The 27,895-nt window shown below is 33.9% G+C and overlaps 2 protein-coding genes and 2 long non-coding RNA genes across 4 annotated transcripts in view; 1 reads left to right on the forward strand and 3 right to left on the reverse strand.

The window, feature by feature from the left end:
* Positions 1–27,895, reverse strand: part of LOC115453721 (flotillin-2) — a 357,821-nt gene that overhangs the window by 251,134 nt on the left and 78,792 nt on the right. The gene's annotated exons all lie outside the window — the stretch shown is intronic.
* On the forward strand, positions 110–27,824 carry LOC115451846 (glucose dehydrogenase [FAD, quinone]). The gene is made up of 5 exons (XM_037436780.1): positions 110–476; positions 5,051–5,258; positions 6,433–6,543; positions 24,951–25,095; positions 25,961–27,824. Exons 1-5 carry the CDS (start codon positions 451–453, stop codon positions 27,331–27,333), a joined length of 1,863 nt encoding a protein of 620 aa, XP_037292677.1. The 5' UTR covers positions 110–450; the 3' UTR covers positions 27,334–27,824.
* The window catches only part of LOC115451847, a 29,143-nt gene continuing 9,922 nt past the window's right edge, over positions 8,675–27,895 (reverse strand). Inside the window, exon 2 of the long non-coding RNA XR_003939424.2 lies at positions 8,675–8,984. This is a non-coding gene — a long non-coding RNA (uncharacterized LOC115451847). The remainder of the gene's footprint in view (positions 8,985–27,895) is intronic.
* On the reverse strand, positions 23,020–23,898 carry LOC119188813. Its single transcript, XR_005112120.1, has 3 exons — positions 23,872–23,898; positions 23,622–23,761; positions 23,020–23,075 (listed from the first exon to the last, which is right to left on the reverse strand). It is a non-coding gene; the product is annotated as an uncharacterized LOC119188813 (long non-coding RNA).

The following is a 27,895-nucleotide window of genomic DNA, read 5'->3' on the forward strand; positions in this document are numbered from 1 at the left end:
GAACCGGATATACACATGTTGAACGCGAAACCTACGTGGACAACTATGGCGGCTTTTAATATCTTGTGTAGGGTGATCGTTATCCGGAAGATACAAAATATATCCTACATCAGTAAAGCATTTGGATTGGAAAGTCTTGACACTTGTAACGGCTGGGAATCCCACCCTTCTAATACTATTTAATACATAATAAGTATACATTAAAAACCATATTAACATAGCAAAACCCAATATCCGAATGTACCAAAACTCTGTACACTAATTACCATAACAATTTAACAACATTAAACGTGATTGAGGACTAGTTTGAAATGATTGCAAATAATTTGTTCATAATGAGACAGATGAATCAGTTGCATTATTTGTCATTTTGCTGTAGTTGTACTAATGAGACAGTGGGTTTAGTGATCAATACTGTGTTAAAAGTGTATAACAGAAGTTTTTTACAGAATGGTGCATTTTGAAATCATTGTATGGTACGTATTCGGAAATCATAGTTTTTCATTGTAACAGGTACGGATGGTCTGACTCGGCTTCACAAATTCTTTTGCCATTCTTTTTATTGCACACCGATTTCAAAACGAGCGAATAACGTAGAACGTAACTTTATTTATTAGTTACTAGCTTCCGCCCGCAGCTTCGCCCGCGTGGATTTCGGGTTTCAAAAATGGAGAAGGTGCTCAATTTGTCGGGATGTTTTTTTAATTTATGGTGGTATGCAGGTGGTCCGATTGTCCGGTCAGGGTCTGATGATGGGATCCTGGTGAAATCGAAGGAACTTTTAACCATTAAGGTTGCACACGAAATGACGGAACCTTAAAAATGGAGTAACTTCTCCCGTTTTTCCCAACATTTTCCATCACTGCTATGTTCCTATTAATTGTAGCGTGATGAAAAGTATGCTATAACCAGCTCAGGAGTATGAAAAATAATTGTACCAAGTTAAGTTAAAATCCGTCGAGTAGTTTTTGTTTCTATAACGGTTATACAGACAGACAGACAAAAATTTTACTAATTGCATTTTTGGCATCAGTATCGATCCCTAATCACCCCCAATTATTTTGGAAATATATTTCATGTATAGAATTGACCTCTCTACAGATTTATTATAAGTATAGATATGCAAAAGTAGCTCAAAAATTGTCCATAACGAAAACATGCATTTTAAAGTAAAACAAAAGAAATAATATCGTGAAGCCAACCAAATAACTAATGATATATTAAATTTTGTGACTGTTCAATTTAGTCGGGTCCGCGATATCACTTTTGTTGAGTTTCAGAACGCGACATTACATTATTATATTCTGTGCTCCAACGCACACTGCTTTGATGTTAGGAACACACCTACATTGCTTAGACAACAGTGAACTTTATACAATAGCAATAAAGCTCAAATTGACTCTACGTATTAGTTAGAAAACGTTTGTATGGGAAATAGAAAAATGCTGTTTTGAGGATTTTCCCGGCAATTATTCGAATTTTTCTCACCTTTTAAACCTTCCCTAGACCTCCACGAATAATTCAAGACCAAGATAAGATAAATCTGTTCAGCCGTTCTCGAATTTTAGCGAGACTAACGAACAGCAATTCATTTTTATATATATAGATTTAGCGAGCATATAAATGAACTGTTTTCTAAACAAGAATAAAAAAAACAATTGTATTATTTTTCTTTTCTGTATCATGTACTATTATACTTTATACCTTAAACTGATTTTGAAAAGAGCAACACCAGAATTTCTTGCCCGTTCTTCTCTGGTGAGAACTGCTTTCCGAACTGATTGTAATTAACATTGACAGAATCTAAATAATGTACTACATTTTTCGGCTTCAAATAAATCATATCAAACAAATTTGTTATGAAAACATAGCTCTAAAAATAGTTTAGACAAATTTCAACGCAATCGTCACCGGCACGTTTTGCTATATCCATTTTTCTATTATATAATTCTTACATTAATAAAGCTAATAAAATTTTTGCATGCGAACGGCCTTGCGGCCTTGACATTGGCCTCACGAAGACCCCAGCGATAATATAGTATCCAAATATTGATATATCGTTTCTATCTCTACTGATATGACTAAAATTAACTTAATTGAATACGTACTATGAATAAGAATGTTAACTGAGCAAATATTTCATTTTGTTCATATTAATTGAACAATGTTTTAATTCACCACTAAATTGATGTGGACATATGATATTATGTTGTTATATTTCATATGTTTTAACCGACTTCAAAAAAGGAGGAGGACGCATATATTTTTTTAATAAATCTTTTTAGTGCAATGATTAAAGGAATTTATTAATAGAATTGGGAGTAGAGTTATGATTTTTTACAAGGTTTAGTATTAAATGAAAAAAGACTTTTAATAGTTTTAAATGATAATATTGGAACTGTTAATATTATAAACAAACACCAGCATTACATGAATTACAACTAATATAGAATCAATAGCAGGTCGTTATTTTTAACATTAACTATTATTTAGCGTAATATTTACTTGTTTCCACAATACTTATTTTTATTTTAATGTGTAAATTTAACCGTCTATTTCATCATGTCTAAATGCTCCCCGTGAAATAATAAGACCAAATACACAAGTCACTATTATCAAACACCATCAAATGAGTAGTGTTTATCAGTCTCGCTTATAAACTTGTTTTAGCGTTAAGAGGTGGTAAAGAATTGCTTAAATAGCTGTCAAAAACATGACCGGTTCCTAGTTCAAACCTCATTATTAACAGACAAGATGGCGGGTTTTGACTTACAGCTGATCGAGTAAATTTGTGTTTTAACTAAGCATAGAACTGCGATTTTTTTATAAGTAAGACACAGTTACTATTATTACTTACTTAGACATCATGATACAAATACTTTTAATATTTAACCTAGTATAAACCTTATATGTCCTTAACAGAATTCCGATACGTCGTTTATTATTTTTATTATACTATAACTATACCCGAATTACCTATGTAACCTTTGGAGTACGAAGAATATCGACTAGGTCACCTCCAGGATAGCTTTGTACTCGTAAAATGAAATCTCCTTTTTGCTCTCTTTATAACTACAACTGGCGCAACCCAGGACAATGACACACAAGTCAAAACATCTCTACGAACGAAACGAAGCACAAACTAATTAGAACGTATAGTACAGTAATGACCAGCTTTATAATAAAACTAGGTATTGCTTGCCCCGCCGCCCGCGTGTTTTCCCGTACCTCAAAAGGAAAAACGGAGCCCTTATAGGATCACTTTGTTGTCCGTCCGTCCGTCTGTCAAGACCGATGTCTGATTTTCTATTTATTGCCTTAGTAGGCAAACAAGCAAGCAGTTTGCCTGATGGTAAGCAACATCCGCCGCCCACGGACTTAAGCAATGCCAGATGCACAGCCAAGCCGTTACCTAGCGGAGGTGAACACTCTTTTTAAACCTCGTTTAATGTGTATAAGTTTTTCCGGGATAAACGTCAACCTTTATACTTTCCCGGGATAAAAATTAGCCTATAGCACTCAGGAGTAATGTAGCTTCCTACCTATTAGTGAAAATAAAATTAATTGTTTTTTTTTTAAAGAAATTATTCGTAAACCTTTGCATAGTCCCGGCGCAACTCTTGCCCCGAAAATGTATGGAACGAATGCAAGGCCATTTGCTCAGGGGAGGGTTTTAAGAGCTATGTACGTCGGCCGCTATAACCGAATATAATTTCCTAAAACTAGGTAACAAAAAATAGTAATTATAAGCAGTCACTATATCCGAACTATGTTCTAAAGAATTTGATATCAAAACCAAACTACGTACTGCTATATTACATCTTATTAATACCTAGGTCGATATATGCGGAGTCATATTAAATGGATTCCACTGTAACATTAATAACATTTACTGGTGGAAGGTGTCTCATATGTGTGAGTCCGCCTGGATAGGTACCACCACAATGTATATTTCTGCCGCCAAGCATCATTGTGTAGTCATTTTTGTGTTTCAATTTGAAGGATATTTCAGTCAGTGTAACTTCTGGACTTAATAAGACTTAACATCTCATGTCTTAGGGCGGTGAGCGCAGTGCGATACCAAACAATACTTTGTAATTTAAGGTGTTGGATGGTGCCTACTGTTTACGGGCGGTCGTACCATCAGGCGAACGGCTCGTCTTGTTATTCAAAGCAATAAAAACTGGACTTGATGCCTTATTCCTCATTTAATGTAATCACAAATACAATTTACGTACAAAGTATGAACGAAATTACTTATTCTATGGACCTTGAACAATAACCTGTAATTTGTATACAAACGATCGGATAATTATATTACAAAGTATAATTTTACGAACATATTGAAGCAAATACCTTTTTGGCCATATTGGAAAAAGGCAATGTTACATCAGTTAAAAGTTAAATGGAAGAACATAGCCAGTACCAGATACCATATTTTATCAACCATTTTTTATCATTCTACAAGTCCACTTTCACCCTCATTAAGACAAGTTTTATTACTGAATATAACAAAAAATTTACTGTCATATCTATCTATTTAACTGAATAGAAAATGGTGCCCTATATATGTGCGATTGGGCTGTCTTTTCTGAAAACTATGGAAAGGAATACACACGGCGGAACTGATACTGCCTACCCCCCTTCAGAGGTAAAAGGCGTGAATATGTATCTATACTAAACGATACAGCCATCTTAGTAATTTTACCTACTCAAAGAGGAAAATCGTGATAAGGAAAGCCGAAGAATTTTGCAATGAAACAAATTACGTCCATTTATTCTATTGTTGTCCATTACTTGTGAGCTTCTTTTGTTCTGGACATCACAAATACGAAAGTAATATTATTGTTTAGTTTTTCATCGGTTTATTGGGCAGAATCGGGTGAAAATCGTTTTGAAGTACATAAAAATAGTACATGAGTAGGAGAGTGACATGTACTGTTTTGATATGGTATGAACGGTTTGCGAGGGACTTTTACTCCGGAAGACGTTGCACGAATGCGAGATGTCATTAAAATTCAATAAATTTATAAAATAATCCTTATTCCAGTGCTACATATTTCCTAGCACTATGCACAGCGCAACGCGGCACGGTCTTCGAGGCCATATCAGGCTTCCTTCGGGACACGGCGGAGCTGTACGAAGGTGAGCCACCAGACGCCACCACCATCCTGCCGGAATACGACTTCATAATCATCGGAGCTGGTACAGCCGGTTGCGTGCTTAGCAACAGGCTCACTGAAGTCGAAGATTTTAAAGTAAGTGTTACTGTATCATTATTTTGTAATCCCTAACGGAATAAGAGGGATGTTAAAATATATTCTGAACTGATTTTGATTCAATTACGAGGATCTATGTTGTTAAAACAGGCATATGTTAGTAGAACTCACACACTGAGAGTACAGTAACTCTACTAATTTTAGAGTTTACATATCCAACGTAACAACACATTGTTAAAATATTAACCTGTTCAAAAGACAAATTAATTTCAATAATAAGCAGACGGCTAACGTATTCTTACCAATAGAATTCTATTGGTACCCTATGAATACCGAAACCTAAAAGAACTATTTCTAATTCTACGCAAAAATTCCGATAATAAAACCTTCGACCCTTTGACCGATGTTTACTACTACGAAGTTACCAAATAAAACGTAAAAACAGACACGATAACAAATAGCAATATTTATCTTAGTTTTTTATTCAAGATTATTGATGTTAGTAATCTAGACATATAGATAAAAATGTCAGAGTAGGTATTTCCAGAGCCAGACTATACATAGTTTAATTCTGGGGTCAAAAAAAGTCATTATATTACAATATGATTCAAAAATATTGTCACAATAAGTATGGTATGTTTTTAGTTTAAAGTGTCAATCATGATGAAAAAATTGTTATAAGAAACAATATTCATACATGTTCAGAAACTTCGCATTTATAACATTAGTTTCAAAGGAAGATAACTAATTGGTATTATACACTAGTTGCCCTAAAACTCCGTATATTACTTGAGGTAAAATTCAGCAATAATAAACACTTAGAACTACCTAGTGGATAATTTAAGATAATAGATAACATACAGACTGACAGAAAAGGGCACTTTATTTGATAATATACTAGCTGACCCGACAGACGATGTCCCGTCTTAACTATGAATTTGCAGCGCGCATTCTGTCAATCGCTGACAGTTATATAAAATTAATATTTTCGTTAAGTTTTCTTAAATTTTATAATTTTCCGCGCAATTTTTTTTTTTTCATAGGAACCTTCTCCTGACAATAACAAACACAACAAAAAAAATAGTGAAATCGATTCGGCCGTTCACGCGTGATGGCGTGACCAAGGGAAATAGTGATTCATTTTTATATATATAGATAGATATAGATATTGAAGCCCTAAATTAGATATTATACAACAGTGTCGCATTTTCAGGTGTTGCTCATCGAAGCCGGTGGTAACGAACAGATGTTCATGGACATCCCGGTGCTGGCGACACTCTTGCAGTTCACAGAAGCCAATTGGAATTACTACACTGAACCGCAGGTACGCCATTATTCGATGGAACGGTTTCAATAAACGATGACAAATGATCGCTAAAATGGTCCAATCAGAAGAAAAATTGTTTTACATAGGTTCAGATGATCAGTTTGTTCTCGAATCAATATAGAGAAAGCGATTGGGATCATCTATTGATTACAGCCGCGTGAATCCATACGTTTATTATAAATGCGAAAGTAGCTAGTATGTTAAAATTAACCAGTATTTTATTATTTAAACTAGTATTTTAAATTTTGACAGTTTTTTAAATGATTTAAGATATTTCACTGCCTCGGTGGCGTAGTTGTTCTGCATGTGCGGTACGGCACCGCTCTGAGGTTCGAATCCCGTGTCGGGCAAAGTGATATTTGGGTTTTTCTGCTCAATATCAGCCCGGAGTCTGGAATTTGTTCCCGATATGGCGATAGGCTCGCCCCCTATCACATCCTGGGACGGAACACACTCGGCGAAAAGTGTGTGCCCTGGTTGCACCTCTGCATACCCCTTCGGGGATAAATGCGTGATGGTGTGTGTGTGTTAAGATATTTAAAAAAACTGACAAAAATATTTTTTTAAATTTCTATATACTTTGTACGACAATGTCTACACTACATCTGTTGATGGTGCGTACTATAGAAACTCCCAACATTATATTCTTAGAACTCAATTAAGTGATTCGATAAAATTACAATAAGCCAATGGGGTGATAATATTACACAATCTATTAGTCGACGAACGTCCTCTGTGAATAAATTAAAGACAACGTGACGACTCAGGCGTCCCCAGAGGATATGTGTATACAATTGGATCATTAGACAATGAATTTCCTTGACTATTATGTTTTCATAGACACTTAATCCTAAGATAATAATATATATGCGAAAGTTGTTAATTTATCTTCTTTCAAATAAATACTATATTTGCTTTAAGATAGTTTAAGACTTTGAAAGTTACGTTATCTATGCTTAGTACCATCTACACATATATTGATCTTCAGTGATCATCTACCGTCATAAGATCCACATGCTTGTTACCCTACCTTCTCTATTGACAAAATAGTGCTATCTTTTTAAGAACTTTGACCTTTAAGCTCTTTACTCACTAGGTTCCTTTTAATTTGTAACACGTTTATTTAACAACGATAATACATAATAGAAAAGCAAGTACCAAAATAATCACGGTCTTACGCAATTACGATTCAAATCATCTTCTTTCGAAGGCGACTGTTAGGGTCATCAGTGATATATGGCACCTTATTTGTATTCCGAGCGAATTGTGCACCGTGGAGGAAACAAAATTCATAACCCGAACGAACAAGGATAACAGAGTTATAATTTATTAAACCTTGATTATAATTTGTCTAATACTTTCCTTTTGCGACTGGCTTCTAAATATATGTGACTGTAAGGACAGAGTAGTTCAAACCAACTATGGGCGATATTGTGTAATCTGTTTAGTCAACAAATACCACTACTTCAAATAAAATATGGCACCCAATTATGATGAAGATGATTAAATCGTTACATTAACGTTTTATTTTTATACGGCCAGATCAAAGTGACCCAAAGGTGTCCAGATAGTATCGAACGACGAGAGACGATCACCCCTCGCCATTCGCCACTATATACTATTTTTTTAACCGCATCTACAACCAATGACTTAACGTGTCATCCGGAACGCTATGGTTGTTAAGAATTAATAGCATCGCTGACTGACTATTTATTTATTTTTTTATTTTATTTCGAAACACCATTAGGTAACAAACGGTACAAGTATCTTTAAAGAAGTATTAGGGTAAAGATGACAATGTGTTTACCTCTTAAAGTTATTTTCAGCTTACTCCATGAAAATAATTAGGTACTTAATTGAATATGTAGTAATAACGTAATTCTATTATGTTATTGTTTTGCAATTTGAAATAGTAAGCACAATATATTGGCGGTTTACTTAAACAATCTTAACAGGGATTAGTATAAAAACGAAAAACTTAACTATTACAACGTCTTATGTTATTTTTTATTTACGTTGAAAAAAATGAATTTTCCTTTTTATAACAATTTATAAGACAATAAATCATGGCTCCGCCTTTATTTAGTTTTCGGGACGTTTGGATTTTTTTTTATGAAAAGAACATGGAATCATCTGATATATATAATTAAACTTGTTAAAAAAATATAACATGGAAGCGTGTAATATATACTTACGTATTTATGTACATGCATATATGTATACGATAGATACGAATCATATAAATTGCTGCAACCGCAATATCCTGCGTGTTACTTCAATGTCACTTAAAATAACCTAATAAAAATAATATAATTATGCACATAAATCTATTAATGATGACCATAAAAGAAATTTATAATGCTCAATGAGGATAATTTATATGTTTCGTTTTTTACATTGTTAGAGCCTTGACCCGCAAATGAAACACGATGCATTACCTGTAATAAAAAAATACCTTATTAAATACAAGTACATTGGGTCACGATACGCAAATAATTTTGCCTAACACAGTATAATGTATAGTAACGGAAGATTTATGCAATGGTATGTACATATATGTTTACTACGTAAAAAGGTAATAACTTCACGCATACATTCACGCGCGCAAAAACCTTACATTGCTTAATTATGTAAAAAATATGCGTATGCGCAAAAAGTACATAATTTTGTTGTAACAAAACATATTGGTGTACGAGTTCCGGCCCGGGTTCATTCATTCAACGATGAATGCTAGGTCGATGGCCCAGAGACCTAGGCATAACCTATGCTCCTCCATGTCAGTATTGCGTAAAATCTTTTAATATTTCCCCCTAAATGCCTTAATAAATAATAGGATATTGTCAAGTTAAAATCATAGCATAGAACAGAGATAATTTCGTTATAGTTACACTAGTAATCATAAAACAAGATATACAATTATCTGATGAAGTTTACGGCTAATTTAATAAATATAATACTTTAACAACACCTATAAAATGTTACAAGAATTATTAATTAAACTCTTAATGGAAACACTATGATTCTTATAATTAATCGGATTTATTACTCTATAAAACCATGATTATTTATAAATTATGCGGGAAAAACTACATTAATTTATTCATTTATTTATCGGACGGATACGAATAAAACTCAACCATATCAAGACCAGTTGTCAGTTCCTCAAGTGTGCCATGACGAACATTGTACTACCGCAGCGTCAAAGCAAACAAAACACTATCAAAATTATCTAAAAAAATATATTGATACATCATTGTACATTAATTTCTTTCTATGTTATAATTTGTAGCACTATTCTGTATTCTGTGGTTGTAATAATTCTGTTACTGTGTTGATCCCATTTTCCACGCTGTCAGTCTATCAGCATGGGCCATTGACGTATATTCTTTAACACGAACGTCCATATAAACTATTTGTTAAAAATCTCAACTAAAATGGCAACCAAAACGTCACTGTTAAAACCTATTTATTTACTTGAAAAACAAATAATTTTACTTATTTGACTAATATTTTTTATTCACATCAAGGTTTACACTTAGACTCGACTACTTATATTATGAGCGACACTTCGTACATAACCACGCTGTCTATGCTGAAATCATACTAAAGTCGGGTGTACGGATTGCAGTACAGTTTAATAGAACACTATAAATATATGGAACGCCAGATCTAGTACGTAGTACATATATGTTAATTTCTATAAGGAAAGCAGAAATCAGTTATACCAATAATAAGACTCTACGACAAAGACAACTTAGTTGCATTGAAATTAAACTAATTTTCCGGATTCTATCGCGGTTTTTTGTTTTTTATTTTTCTCCCGACGTTTCGAAGACTTTGCAGCCTTCATGGTCACGGGGGGGCCTGCGAACTGCGGAACTTAGTTGCGTCATAAAAAAGGTGGCTAAAAAGAGGCACTCAGATAAATAAAGCCGGACTTGAAAGGCACGTCAAAGGACACATTTTTTTTAAATTAATAATGACACGTAAACCGTCATCGCTTCGCCATCCCTAGTTTATAATATAGGGATGAAATTACGATGACGACGAATACACGGATAACATTATCGTATCTCGTTTAAAGGTAAAATTGCACTGGTAATTACCTAGTGATTGCAAACAAAAAAAAGGACAGATTGTCATCGATGCATTAAACGAATTTAGATTAACTAACCTTTTTACGTGTGGACCTCGATTTATTCTTATTTAAGTAGAATTTTCCGCGCGAACTACGTGCATATCCTTACTTTAACATTTTGATCAAATTTCGTAACCTTCGTACCGTAGTACTTCACCTGTCTATGACAAGCATTGTTATGGAACAAAATAAAACAAACCATAAACATAAGACATTAGATTAAATTTTACCTGTTTTATTTCATTTCACACTGAAACCGTAAAAAATCCTATGAATATATTTAAAAAATATGTTATTAAAAAGATTAATTTAAATTAACGTGTCTACAATGTCTTATCAACATGTATATTTCATTCAAAACAAGTTATTAATCTCAAACTTTTTTTATGCCTGAATTAATTCCATTTAAAATTAACAAAAGTTTATCGAACTCTATCGAATTCACGTGACACTTTATAACCGTTAATTCTCAGGTAAATTTAAGGTTCGGTTGAAGAGTCTTTAATTTCGTAAATCTTATATGAGGCTCAATGTAAACAAACTCTTCCTTATTTTATTTTTTTTGTTTTCGGGGAGAAACTGCCTTATTACTACCGCCCAGCCTTCCTGAAGGGCGACTGACCGATTAAGCTGGGGTAACCGTGCCTTACGGCTCGGCGTTGAGCCGCCCGGATTTGATGGTGACCTTCGGGCGACCGCCGGGCCGAGTCCCTAACCCTATATACAACTTAACCTATGCACGGCCTACCAGCTAAAACTCCGCGGTGGCCCTCTTCGGCGCATTTGGGACGGCTGCGGGCTTCCTCTGACGTTGAAGTGTCTAAATCTACGACCGCAGCCGCCCTTGCGCGGTGCCGCCTTGCGGCCCGTCTCCTATTGGGGGCTCAGAAGCCCCCGCGCACCGTAGGACGCCCTCGGCGTCTACGGGTCTACGGGAGCGTGAGGCCAACTACACACTGCCGTCCATCCCGGGGGTCAACCGAAACATGTGCAAAAATGCACAAAAATGCACTAGGGCGGACAGCCCCCTGCTGCCCGCCGACGACCCCCTTCGTGGCCCATATTAGTCGCCTCTTACGACAGGCAGGGAATACCGTGGTGGAATTCTCCAAACGCCCCCATTCCACAGGGCGGAAACAAACTCTTCCTGTCCCCACCTTTATACTCTGAAAATCCAAATTTTACCTTTTAAATATTTTTAATCAAATACAAATAAACTTAAAAGTCACGGTGTACTTTAAAGTGTTTTAAAATATTATGTCAAATTGTTCCAAACATCGTTTTTATAGATTACGGTAGGCAGACGAGCAAGTCGGTCTCTCGGTGTTTGGTAATGATTACCGATGATGATTAAACCGGAAAAATCTCAGTAGCAGTTTGAAAAGCAACAGCAAATCTACTATTTTACGACGGTTTTCTGCAAAAGTGATAGCGTGCAGTCTTTACCGGATGGATGGAACCGTCTAGTGTCCATTAGACGGTTTCTAAAACTTTATCGTCATAACTATTTTACAAAGTTATAATGTGTTAGTTGTAAAAGCGGCGATAGTATAGTTGGATGCGGAACGGACTGCCGACACGAATGTCCGCAGGTTCAAATCCCAAGGGCACACACCTCTGACTTTTCTAAAATTATGTATGTATTCTTTGTGAATTATCGCTTGCTTTAACTGTAAGGAAAACATCGTGAGGAAATCTGCATAACTGAGATATTCTCTATAGGAATTTTCGAGGGTGTGTGAAGTCTACCAATCCGCACTAGGCCAGCGTGGTGGACTAAGGCCTAATCACTCGCAGTAGTAGAGAAGGCCCGTGCCCAACAGTGGGTCGGTATAAAAAACAGGGCTGATATTATTATATTATTATTATTATAATGTGTTTGTATTGAATGTAGTTATATTGATTACATAATGCCTTAATATGTCAGTCATATATTTTTGTATAGCACTACTTATTACGTGTCATAAAGTTAGCTGGTGTACGCATATCGCCCAAGATGACTACTAATAATTTGTATTGCGTTGTTTTATATATATACAAATATGAACGTGAAAATTAAAAATCATATATAAACAAAAAAAGGTTTATAAATATTATTATCTGTATATGAATTAAAATCATGAAACCTATTACGAGTCCGTCCAAACGATTTGCCTAATTATTTTAAAATGGTTGTTATAGACTGATTGATCATTAAACATTAGAAAACAATTTATTTTCACTAATTTCAAGTTATAAAAAAAATGTATTACGTGACTGACGATCCCGCTGCTCCATCAAAAATTTTTTTTTGTTTTTTTTTTTTTATGTTGAGTATTGATGCTCAGATAGATTATTAAGTATTGGAAATCACCCAACTTTCACCCTTCTCCGGTAATTATACTCAAACAAAACTTCGTCCAGTATATTTCTTATGTTTTCGCAGCTTTCTTTCTTTATATCTCCGATTCCAAATGAGGTACGCGGTTCGTTTGGATTGGATTCTAACTAGGGTAGCCAGATTTATTTTCAGTCTATAAGGGACAAATGCTTAAATGGGCAAAAAATACTGACTTCAGTTTTATACCCGGGACAAATAAGAAACAAAATTATTGTGTAACTTTTAATTCTTTTTTCCGAGAATCGATTCAGTTTTAACAAATTCTTATTCGTTTTAACATATTTGTAGCAATCAGTACAATTATGACAAAAAATGTTTATAATTTTTTTTTGTCAGATAAGTAGTTTAAGACATACATCGTAAAAACCATTTCAACCCCTATTTTCAAGATGGCGGCCGTGGGACAAGGGCGGCGACCCCACAAACTTGGTTTTAGCTTTACACTGACCCCCCCCTACACTTCAAAAAAATAAAATCGGGTCCTCTAAAAAACGCAAGGTAAGGCCTAAAAAATGTAACATTTCAAAGGACTATAACTCTCTCAATAATAGAGACAGCCCGTGCCCAGTAGTGAGTAATATGAAATACAGGACTGGTAGTATTTATTTATTAAAATACATATAAATGTTTAGTTTAATATAATATCATAGACATCTTTGATGGATATATCTTTAAAGTTTTACATCGAACTCTATTTTCATATAAAACACCGTGGAAAATGCATTATTAGTTAAAAGAGCTGATTAGGCTCTTGTATGCGGGGTCGCACCACTAGATTCATGCAAACCACTGTTCAGAAAAACTGCCCAATCTAACTGCAATATTATATATATTAGAAATTGGTATATTTGTCAAAAAACATTCTGACCTGTTTGAAAAAGTATTTCAAAATAATAAATACACTATCAGAGATCAAACTAAACTAAAACTAAATTCAATGTCAACCACTTTGTATAATAGAAATACCGGTTGTATGACTATTCAAATATATAATAAAATACCGAAAACTTTACCGGAACTGCCTTTTACCTTATTTATTAATAGATTAAAGAAATGGCTCATAGATAAATGTTTCTATACAATTAAATATTTTTTGTCATATAAAGATTTATACTTAGTAATGTAATAGTAACCCCCAGATAAACATGGGTTTTATAGTTAGATGTAATATATTATGTATAGAAATTAATGTAATTTGTATGAGTAGACTATACTTAAAAGAATATAGATATAAATAGCATGATAGACCATTTATACAAATAACTAATAACAACTGTAAAAACAAACATAGATTTTTTTATTAATAATAGGTAATTTGCGTAACTACGTTCTCTAATTATAAGTACGTATATAAAATGTTTGCATACCGTTGAAACGGTGAAACATGTTGCACATGTAAGATATTTAACATCATAATTTATACCATGGTTTATGCATAATAAATTGATTTGATTTGAAATAATAATTAACTCTAGGAGAACCCCATAACTAGCTATACAATTTTAATTCGATTATAATGTTTTAATGTACATTTATACTGTTGCATACCTTATGCTCTTAACAACTTTGTGGAAACATGCGCAATGAGTCGGCTTTAGAACGAGAGGGTACGAGGCTAATCGTCGAGAAAAAAAATTTGTAAAACTCTCTAATATTTATTATCATTGGGTGTTTCTTCTTCCTCTTGTCTTTATATTCCAATATACCGTTGTCGGAACCCATTTCTAACACGTTGCATGTACAATTTGGCTTACTTTCCCACCGAATGCCTTACTTGTAGTCCCTCTTGAACAATTAAATTTTGTGCCAACAACATTGAAAGGCCACTCCAAGTCTGCCTGACGACACAAGGCTAGCACTTCATTGTAAAGTCCAAATTATGCATATGCTTATTGGATGTTAAAAAATTGTACGTCTATACAAATTATTTCATACGCTTTCCCCATTGCTTTGAGCTATTTCTTATTTGCCAATTCAACACAAGTTTCAAGAACATAATAAGGTGCTACATATTCCACTGCGTTTTAAAACCTATTGTTCGAAAACTACGTTCGATGAATATCAAATATTGTTTATACGAGTTTATTTTGTAGTGGAACGAACATACGCCAATATTCTGCGAATTATCTTTAAAAATTTAAATTTAATTACTACTGGACTATAATAAAGCGACTTGAGTTTCATAATTTACTTTTTACACACCAATGAATACTATTTCTGGCTTGATTCTTAATCTCCTTATACTTAAAACTTATAGAAAAAAACATTATTAGAGGGTTCGTGTTACTCTTCACCAATGTTTTGGTAATTCAAAAATAACGATACATATATATTGAGTAATTGTAACCTAACGTAAGTTAAAATAGAACGCATATTGCAAGTCAAATCGAATGTTCACACTTAGCTTCCAAATCAACCAATTTAAGTGGGCTGAAACTGAAATGAAAGAAGGTACTTTCCAACGAATGTTTTTATAAAGATTTTGCAGCATTTTTCAAGACAATCGAGCTTGTCAGCGGTATTCTGATGACATTTCAACTCTTTTGTATAATATAAAAAAGGAGAAAGATGAGTCTTCAAAATTCTCACTCACCGTACGAAACGCTATAAGTTATGATTTCACGTTGGTTATCTGATACAGTGGCGATACTCCGGTCGAGCCGACCCATTCGTCCTGTAGACAAATATGTCTACAGCGCGATTATACCGTTTCAAATTCATGTTAGCATGATTAGGCTTTTTTATATACAATAATAATAATATAATAATATCAGCCCTGTATTATATACTTGCCCACTGCTGAGCACGGGCCTCCTCTACTACTGAGAGGGATTAGGCCTTAGTCCACCACGCTGGCCTAGTGTGGATTGGTAGACTTCACACACCTTCGAAATTCCTATAGAGAACTTCTCAGATGTGCAGGTTTCCTGACGATGTTTTCCTTCACCGTTAAAGCAAACGATAAATTCACAAAGAATACACACATGATTTTAGAAAAGTCAGAGGTGGGTGCCCTTGGGATTTGAACCTGCGGACATTCGTCTTGGCAGTCCGTTCCACACCCAATTAGACTATCGCCGCTTTTTTGTATAGCTGCTATGTATTCCATAATCGTTAGACCGTAACCAAATAAGTAAGTACCTTATCGAGACGAAAAAAATTCAAGCTATTTTAATGTATTTATGTGGAATGCTAATAATATAATACAAGAGCCATTGCTATGTATAAATAATTCAAAACGGATGTAACGTTAGTAATAAGACATTTGATATAGTAAAAGATAATGAAACACTTAAGTAGATAATTATTTTATGTATACGAGTACACCGTGATTTTATAGTCCTTTTGGAAACGAAAATTTTTAATTCTGTATCTATAATAGAAATTTTTAAAATTATCAATATCTATTTTTTTTAAATGTCAACAATGCATTTACTTCACCATTTTTGTTTAGTCCTACAAACTGTTCTAAGTAACCACATATTGGGTCCCAAAACGACTATAAAATCACGGTATATAATAAATTGTTAAGTATTAAATCGCATGATATATAAAAACTCAAATCATGAATTAAATAATAAAAGAAAACTACTAATTTAGTACCTACCTTAGTTGTTATAAGCATTTTCCTTTACCTATTACACTACAATTAACTCGACTCATATGAAAAAAACAAATGAGTCATAATAAAATAATGTTAGTTAGCAAACAACTTGACTCTTGTAAAATAATATAAATAGATACAATATCAAAGTTAAATAGTCATAGCTACCACGTCAATGAACTTGTAGGTGATTCGGAATGTTATGAGATTCAAATGGATTTCATGTTATTATCATGACTTAATAAAACTAAAACCTTTGGTATAAGCATCCATATTGATTCCACTTGTACTATAAACATATCAAACTAGCCTTTGCTAGCGACTTCGCACGCATGCATTAGTTTTTCAAGATAAAAGTTCTTTGTTTTTTTTTACAGTTCTCGGGATAGAACATTGATTATATATTTATCATTGAACATTGATATTTATTGAGTTTTTCGGGACAGGCAGAAGCATGCAGCGGGGAATTTTATTTTAATAATATATTTTTTAGAACTTTTTAAGAGGAACAATTCCGTTACACTAACTTGTCGTGTAATTTAAATCGTTTAAGCAGGGCACGCAACGGAAGCTCTCAAAAGGAATAGTTTTTCCCCGCTTTTGAAACATTATTTATTGATGCCTCGCTCCTGTTGGTCATAGCATATCATTTAGCCTTATAGCCTTCATCGATAAATGGGCAATACAACACTATCTATCAATTCGAACCAGTTTTCTGAGATTACCGCATTCAAACAAACTCGTCAGCTTTATATAATAGTATAAATTATATTACAATTTTATGCTGTAAACGTTTGTATATAGGTACTTACATACTTTGTACTTGGCATTTGAACTTTAATAAAACTTATATGGTGCTGTAAAACTTTATTATTAAGTATGCATAATATAACAACAGATAATGATCCCTTTTGACCGCCTAACACCTCAGACCCCGGCACTATAAGGGCTGCAAAGTCTTCGAAAGGAAAGAAAATAATATTAATATAAAAAAGCGTGATAAAAAAAATTGTTTTATTTCAGTGTTTATCGAGACCCCACTCTATCTACCAGAGAAGCAGTGGCGAAAGGTGATTTTTTCAAAAATAGAACCCGCCACAACATATAAGTACTAATTTCCATAAACGAAGTCTGCAAATCGTTTTGATACTAATTAGATGCTACAAAAAATCTACATAATGGGGAGCCGGCAGGAATTAGGTTATGAGGACCCTACGCCGCTGCAGTGAAGTAACTTCTCCGTGCCCGCATGTATAAATTAAATAATAAAGAAATTCGAGATGCAAAATTAAATCACGACAAATAAAAAAATATGTTTTCCCGTTATCCAAACGCATTAAATTACCATCTAGCCTCGATTTTAGATACATTATAATATATCTAAGCTTATTTGGGAATGGAATATTTTGTGGTTAAAATGCTGAGACCACATTATGCTAACACGCCTATTATGACCTTAGCAAAATTTCCACTCCTTTGTCACGCAAGTGCGTCATGCTGATTCTAGGATGGACCGGCATTTCCATATCTCAATAAAACACCATAAAAAACACTTATTTTTTAGCAAAATGACAAGAACCTTTGAATGAGAAGACATTTTTTTTCACGCGCAGACGTTTTCAAACCCAACTAAGAGGCTCGGTGAAAACATAAAAATGTTCTGCGAGAAACGCGTATTCAACGCGCGTCATTTATGCGTGTAAACCACGCAGTTTGTATAGATTGGTATTACTGTATACCTGTGTGATAACCTTTTCTCCAACAAAAATCCCTAAGTCGCTATTTATTTATTAGCACTACCACATTGTACTACATATAATAAAGTTCACATAATGCACAGACCGCAATTAAAATAATATTATAATCACCGATATGTGCAACAAGTACGGCGTACATAACACTATATCGATTCATAGCGCCACCTCTGCAACACCAGCGTCATCTAATTAAGGATATATAAGGATTCAGGACATGGTGTATACATGTGCTAAATTTCATCCGAATCCGTTCAGCTTTCTGTGTATTTGCGCACCTCTCGCATTACCCATACTCGCTGATGTCTCATCCTCTCTCAGTGGCCGTCCTGAGCCGAAGGTGTGAACCCTTTAGAGTGTCGCCCTCAGCATGGCCACTTAAGGGCTCCCAGTGCCTAAAGCACTTACCCGCAAGACCGGTGTTTGTATAAACCGGCCCTGGCAGGCTAACAAACGTCTGTCATATAAAAAAAGAAATAAACTGTGTATACTATTAAAAAAAACATCTAAACAATTTCGCGTTTATAAGTAATACGTAAGATAAATTAAACCATTATATTAAATACTATGTACCAAGAGGCAAAGGAATTAGTCATCAAAAAGTCCAAAATCAAATCCTACGTGTAATAAGCGATAATTAACACCAATGAAGGTTGAAACATAGTGACAACTTTCTATGGTTAACATTAGTCACAGGTATTTTTAATACAAACATAATGAGTTGAATCATCACAGCCGTATAATATACCCAATAACCTTCTCTGAAGAGTCACGGACCACGATAGGCTGCGAAAACCCTGAAATAAACCTCGTTATATATCCAGTGCAAACATAGCATGGCCGTACTAGACTCTATTATATGCTGATTAGGTTTGAGATAAAGGGCTTGTGATACTACACTATGTGTACACGTATTGTGAATGATTTACCTGTAATAATGATTGGCTTTTATAAATAATAATACAACGGCCATCAGTACTTACGAAAAATATATATTATTATGTTAGTAAATACACGGCTTTGTTTATATTTACCTAATATGGTTTATATTATATGATTTTTAAGGCGCATTTTACTATTGCAAGATTTTAAATTGCGCCTGCATTCTAGCGACTATGAGGCAAATATAAAATATAACATTTATATTATACCAGCTATTGGTCGCGGCTTCGCCCGTATGAGGGATTTCCATTTTAAAAGTACCGTTATATATTTTCCACCGAGAAAAGTAGCCTACGTCCTCGCCAGGGTGTCAAACTATTTTCATATCAAATTTCATTGAAATCCGTTGGGTAGTTTTTGAGTTCATTGCGTTGAAATAGGCGTACAGATTCAGCGAGGGACGTTGTAATTCTATTTTTAGAACTTTTTAAGAGGAACAGTCCCGTCATACAGAATTGTTGCGCAACTTTAACCGTTTACGCAGCGCACGCAACAGAAGTTTTAAAAATGAATCAATTTTCCTCGTTTTTGCAACATTTTTCATTTATGTTCCGCTCGTATTTATCATAGCGTGATGCTATATAGCCTTCCTTGATAAATGGACAATCCAACTGAAAGAATTTTTCGATTTGTACCAGTAGTTCCTTAAATTAGCATTCAAACGTAAACAAACTCTTCAGCTTTATATAATAGTATAGATTAAATTTATAAATTATATTATAATTAAAATATCAACATTTTATTCCCCAATTAAAATTAAATGCCAAATTTATGCTTAAATTAATAATATGTTAATTGCAAAAAAAATAATCTATTAAGCAAATAATATAAAAAATACACCACACACAAATATAATACATATTTTTTACAAAAATATTTGGTTTCATTTATTAATGCAATTTTGACGTTGCATTAATAAATGAAACCAAATATTCGTCTTTACGTCTCCGAACATTTTGCCTAAAATCATACATGAATAACTAACATTTTCATTTTTCTGATTTTTTTTATCACTTGGTTTTGAGTTAGTTTGAATTTTGTCTGAATTAGGTATGTGCGTTAGTGTATTTTTAACTGAAAATGTAATGTTGCCACAGCGACAAGTTCTCGTAGAGTAGGGACTTTAGGGTATATAAAATCAAAATTACATTTTATTGCTGAGTGCCTCGGTGGCGTACTTGTACTAAATGCGCGGTACGGTAGCGCTCCGCGGTCTTGGGTTCGAACCCCGGGTCAGGCAAGCTGATATTTGGGTTTTTCTGCTCAGTACTGGCCAGTAGTCTGATATTTAGTCCCGATATGGCGACAGGCTCGCCCCTATCACATCAAGGGACGGAACTCACTTGGCGAAAAGTGAGTGTTTGCGCCTCTGCATACCTTTCGGTGATAAATGCGTGATGTGTGAGTGTACTTTTTATTGATATTTATTTTATTAGAAACTACACTTTTTTTATTTTACATCTACGGTTCGAGTATCTTATTGTAAAATGTTATTATCAAGACCGATTTCATATAGTTACGTAATATCAAAATGCCCCCTATATTTAAAACAACATACCTTATTCTTTATTATTTGTGCAATACTTACTACGTAATACTAATTATATATCACAAAGTCAAATCCGGTCGATTATAATGTGTTTCTAGTATGTTATTGAAATCTTAATGGAGGCTCTAGAAATAGACCGATGGGTTTTACCCATCAATAGAAATACCTTTATAAAACCACAAACTATTAGGCATTATTTATCGACTTAAAAAGGAGGTTCAGTCTTCAACCCGCATGTATGTAAGTTTGTATGTCCACGATTTTCTTAAAAACTACTAATCTGATTTGGGTGGTAAGGTGTCTATAATATATTAGAATCTGATGATAGATTTTTGGAAATAGACAATGGAACTCTTCAATTACAAACAACAAATGACCCGCGATTGTTATAACTAACAAAAAAAAAATAATTAAAAAAACCGACTACAAAAACTACTTTGACTTTATATACGTGTGTGAACTTTATATTTGCAGTATGCGCCTAATTAAAATTTTCAGCTAAACTAAACTAAAAATATGAAAGCACTATACGTATATAAAATCAGTATCCATACATTTGTTCCATGTCATTATAATGTCTATTCATTTAATAAATAATTATTAATAAATTACGAATTTAATTATAATGGAATACACAGTAGACAAAAACATATATACTGCGGGTGCAAATGAACGATCGACAGTCTGCAATATTGGATTAAACCTTTGTTTTACTACTGAATGTCGGGTCGAGAAAGCCGCTCTTCTGCCGGCCTAGCATGCGCATCACGAGATATCTCGAGAACGAGAGTAGACAAATTGTCGATGTCGATAAATATCTCGTTTTCTCTAACATGCGCACCACGATCGACAAATTCCTCGTTGAAGACATAAGTTTACTCGTGAAGACAAACCGATGTTGCCCATTGAAATATATATTCTAAACATTTTATTTTCTAATATAGCTACAATGGTTTTAGTTCATTCAATTTTTATAGATCTATGATCCAATTAGGTTTTTGACGTTTTATGTGACAGTTTATGTCATAACAAAGAGCATAATGTAAATAAAAAACGTAAATAAGTAAACAAATTCAAAATTAATAATAATGTTGTACAATATAATAAGGATTCTAACACAAAATAACAGCTCCGCCCTATTTTGGAGTACGAAGTAACAAGACACAAATCAAATAAAATCTAATAAGACAATTATTTGTACGAGTATATGGTGCCCAAGCCGGACTTTACCTCGGGTGACTACGCCCCGCCGTGAGAACGATGTACCATAATGCCTAATGGAATCAGTAGTCCAATCGGGAAGGAGATGGCTGTGGCTTTGGGCCTCACAAAATACCCAATTGATGTAAGTATATGTAGTGAAACAATAACCTTATTAGCAAAGCACCAATGTTGTAAGTTGAACTTTGCAGCCACAAAGCTCAAGTTTGTTCTTATTCGATGGTAATTGATGTTTTTAGTATTAGTGTTTATTAAAATATGAAGTAAGTATATATTTTCTTTTTGTTTTAGTTCCGTGAATCAAGTGCCTCTACATTCATTGGAATGTCCCCAGCCCAGCAGTCAACACCATGTTGAAGAGCTTACCAAATACTACTCCCAAAAAGTTTTTAGTTGCTCGGTTTGAACTTAATACTTTAATGAAAATATGTATTTTTATAACCAGTTTTTAAGAAAAACTACATTTTTAAATACTTAATATCATGTATACTTATATATTTCGTTAGGTATCTTTATTTATACACTAGATAAAACATCTGTATGTTAGGAAATTTGGTTCTGTTCTGTTGTGTTCTTGTTCTGTTGGTTTAGGAAATTAATAATATAAGTAAACTGCAGCAATTACTTGAGAGTGCAATTTCTGTTTCTTGTAAGTGTTCATAGTATTTCATTACAGTAATTGTAGGAATTTTGTTGTATAACAAGTTATTATGAAATATTCTATTGTTGCCTAAATTTGTGTAGAAGATTTTGTTGTAATAATGAAAACTATCTTGATATTTAAAATGTGAATATAATAAAATATACATTATTTACATAGGAAAATATCTATTTATTATAATTGAGGTCATCCTGCTTGTGAGACACTTGCAGGTACTGATAATTGTACAGGTTCTTCTCACATATGATGGTCATTTATAATAGTTTCCTCCATTGGAACACTGTAACATAAAATACTGCATTACCTACAGTTACTTAACAATAGTAATATAATGTGAAGTTGTACCAGTGGTAAAATAATATAGTCAAACAACTATTTGAAAAAGTGTATAACCATATATCCATTATTGTTATGTCCATCAGTATACAATCAGTGTAAATGAAGTTTTTAATAAAGAAATAAAGCAAGATATTGTTTGTTCATATTGTTAAGTTGCATAGTAATAGTATCTTCTCCGATACCTGGCATTCACATTAAGAGTTTTGGTGTTTGAATCCATAATGTGACATTTGTTTGGTAACATATAGGTACTAGTTTTGCAAAACATTATGGTAATACAAGTTACTCATTTGTATTTGTAGTATTAAAATAAACAAAATTAAAACTGCAATTAATCTGATTAAATAGTTCTTATTACCTCATTAGTTGGCACACTAATTTCATTTTTATGAAAGGTAACACGCTATGTATTAATTGTGAAGATATTTCTCAAAGTACATTCATTTTTATTTCTATTAACTCTAATAATTAATTAATAGTACATTACCAGTTGAACCTTGGTGTCGCAGGCATCTTTCCTCAATTTTTGATATTGTGCACTTTGTGGCTCATTAGGAGGTAATATTTTTATATGGGTACAATCTAAGAGCCCTAACATACCTTGCACGTAAAATTCACGAGTCTCACCTAAAAAAAATAAAAATGATTCCATTATCTATAAATCAAAATACTTCAATTGATATTAAACTCAGCTACTTATGTAATTAAGTACCTATGTAATAAATATATTCAATTACCTTTAAACGGACGGCTATGCCTTTGGCTTGAGACTCCAAATCGGGAGCAAACTTTTCTTTAATATACAATGCCATTCGTTTTGTAGCAAAGGGATATCATAAATCAATTAAGTATAATATGTCTTCTTTCCACTTTACACGCCTCTCGTTTGTCGTATATCGATATTATTTTACTATAGTAAGATACCACCATCGCGTTTTAACGAATAAATTAAATTGATAATTTTCTCGGTTTATCTCTTCGTACAATATCAAAGAAGACAAATATCTCGTTTACATGTGTCAAAAAACGATAAAATTATTTGCTCATGTTAGGGTTTGTAGACAAAAATACCACAGATTAATAAAACATTAATTTTTCTCTACTTTTCTCGTGACAAGTCGAGAAAATGAGCGCGCATGTTAGTGTCGGTAGACATATAGAGATAAACGACAAAATCACGAGAAAAAGTGTCGACAAAATTTTGTCGTCGTGCGCATGCTAGGCCGGCTGATAAACGTCACGACACTCCAATGTCTACAAAACAGTGGCACTACCATAACTTTCGGGTCTTAGACAAAATACATTGTTACCATCGTTAACTCTAATAACAAATGTATGGGTATAACATAATATCCCAAAGCCTTAGGCCCGTATTCACAAACGATACTTAGGTAAGTGCGGAGCAATGCTGTGATATAGATCTGTTTCTCAGTGCTTCCCACATGACAACTTTCGCAGAGGGTAGACATAAGAGCGCTGTTATTAGATCATATTGAAATACATCATTACCTCAGTTGGCTGAGAGATAAACAAACCCAGCCAAAAAAAACTATGAAATTGGAGACACTGTGGGGTTCGGGCGCACTATACATCCTCATACTATTGTTTGTGAATTCGGGTGTAAGTCTATCGTTTAGATATGTCATTTCCATACATTATTATCTTTATTAACGTTAACAATAGTACAAAGATATCTCGTCTTCGGTCCATATTAATGTCCAGGAATCACACTTACACCTTTTATCCCCGAAGAAATAGGCGAAGCAAGTAACATACCCATTTCAAACTATATTTATGAATAAATGTTTAATTCTAGAAATCTGGCTGCATGGGCATGCGTGGTGGCAGATGCGCTTGGCCCAGGGGCAGAGTTGTTGGAGGTTCGTCCGTGCTTCATTCCATGATGCATACGCGGGGTAACAGGAAGGACTATGACCGATGGGCAGCAAACGGCAATCCAGGTATAGTAGCACTACCCTCCACAAATCAATTGAACCTGTGCAGAAGTTATCCAACTCACAGCTAGTTAAAATTGCAGTTGATTTTAAAGTATCGAAAAAATCTTTACTCTTAAGAAATCAAAACTTATTTTATTTTAACGTATTACATAGTTATAACAAGCAAGAATTTAAATGATTTTAATTGGATAAGAAATACAATCTTAATATTTTAAAATCATTTTACGATATTTTTTACAATTTGTGGGATGGATCGTTTCTCTACAAGTTCAGATTGTTGAATCATTTGTTTTTTGCTGCCTATAAGTTTAATCCTATAATTTATATTTAACACGTATTTTGCTGAGTATAATTTAAAGAAAAACAATTATAATTATTAAAAAACTTATATGAAAAACGTTATAATGTGAAAAATATGAAATATAAAAACTTTTATGAGTCGGTTTATTTTATAATTACATGAAAAATCTGTAATGCATTTTAAAGCTTATTTACATCTCATTAAAGTAATTCATTATTTGAAATACGAAAATTCATGAAGATATTTTTCTGTTATTTAGAACAAAACGCAATCCGCTTACATAGATAAATTTATTATAATATACTGGTATCTAGATAAAAATAAAATTTAGTTTTATATTATGTAAGTAAGAAAAAATAAAAAAAAGAATCTCCTGCTCCATTATAATTAAGATGTACAATTATCAATTACTTGCATCAACTTGTATTTGTTTAAAATTATGTAGATATAGATGTTATTGTTTTTCAATGTATCGCCAATAATCATACTCATGGTGAGTGAAATATTCCTTTTTATCTAAGCAGAAGCACAAATATTACAAAATTATTTAACTACTTTGCTTCACAGGATGGGATTACAAATCAGTACTCAAATATTTCAAGAGGTCAGAAAACATGAAAATACCCGAACTGTCAAAGGACAAAAAATACCACTCCAACCGAGGTGAAATGCCATTACAATATCCTGAATGGAGAACGCCGCTCTCTGAAGCTTTCCTAAAAGCAGGGATCGAGACTGGTGGCAAGATAGTCGACTACAACGGAGAAAACCAAATCGGCTACTCAATGATACAATTCACGATGAACAATGGTACCAGAGTGAGTGCCAGCCGTGCTTTCTTGCATCCCATTAAACAAAGAAAGAACTTCTCTATCGCTAAACGCGCTATGGTAACTCGAATTATAATAGATCCAAAACAAAATAAAGCATTGGGCGTAGAATTTGAGAAAGGCGGAAAGAAATACGCTATCAAAGCCAGGAAAGAGGTTATTTTATCTGCCGGTGCTATAAATTCCCCTCAGATACTGATGGTCAGTGGTATAGGTCCAAAAGACCATTTAACAGAGAAGAACATAAGTACCATAGTCGATCTGCCTGTTGGGTACAACCTCCAAGATCATTGGGCCTTAGGTGGATTAACCTTCATCATCAACACAACTGATTCCATTCGATCTGAACGGGTGGCCTCTTTCGACAACATTATTGAATACTTTAGTTACCATACTGGCCCTTTGTCAGCTCCTAGCGGCACTGAAGCACTAGCATTTATCGACACAAAGGACCCTCACAATGTAAACGGGTATCCCGATTTAGAATTGCTGTTTGTCGGAGGATCTTTAGTTTCTCAACCGACATATAAACAGGCTTTCGCAATAAATGATCGGGTGTTTGATAAAGTTTACGGTCCCATCCGTGACCGCGATACTTGGATGGTGTTCCCTATGCTCCTGCTTCCAGAATCAAAGGGTAGAATAATGCTGCGAGACAAGAATCCTTATCACAAACCAATCATCCATGCGAACTATTTTTCAGACGAAGGTCACGACCAAAAAGTAATTCTGTATGGAATTAGAAAGGTAATACAACTGTCGAAAACAAAGGCCTTTCAAAAATACGGAAGTAAATTACACGACATACCATTGCCTAATTGTGCTCATCACAAATTCAATTCGGATGAGTATTGGTTTTGCGCTATGAAGACAATAACAAACACGATATATCACCATTGCTGTACGAACAAAATGGGCCCCAAAGAAGACCCTGAAGCCGTGGTGGATCCAAGGTTGAGAGTGTATGGAGTGTCTGGACTTAGAGTGGTGGATGCAAGTGTAATGCCACATGTCCCGGCAGCGCACACAAACGCACCGACAATGATGATAGCTGAAAAAGCAGCCGACATGATCAAGGAAGATTGGGGTATCCCTATATCATTGAGGTGACTATAATTAGACAACATGTTGGCATATCCCAGTACTTTGAAAGAAATGTCTGATTTTGACATTGACCCGAAACAGTGAGGTTTTAAATACTTTTCACAGTAACGGTATAATGTAATATAACACCCAAGTATATGCGTTAGGAATTGTAATGAACACACATTTGAACAAAAGACCAAACTGGACATTGTACAACGTCGATTTGTCATTAACGAATGTGCGTACCATTATATCAAGCCAACTCCGGCGTAGGCGACATATAATTTTGAAAAGTAGATAATTGGCATGATTAAAGGTCATATAGAGAAGGAGTGCAGAAAAATAAAATGAATAACAATATGCATCACAAACATATTAAATTCGACGGTCTAATTTCGACCAACGGATGACCACTGGTTATAAAAAATCTCTCAAATTAATTGCATAGGAAAATATAGTTTTTCCACGAAGAAGGACAATATTTTTTATGTTGGTGTAAATTGCTAATGTTAAAATACAAATAATCGATTCAATGTCGTTTAATTTTTTAACCTAAATATTTCCTTGCTCAGAGTACATTGTCAAA

This window comes from Manduca sexta, chromosome 9, assembly GCF_014839805.1.
Source record: "Manduca sexta isolate Smith_Timp_Sample1 chromosome 9, JHU_Msex_v1.0, whole genome shotgun sequence".
Taxonomy (NCBI): Eukaryota; Metazoa; Arthropoda; class Insecta; order Lepidoptera; family Sphingidae; genus Manduca; species Manduca sexta.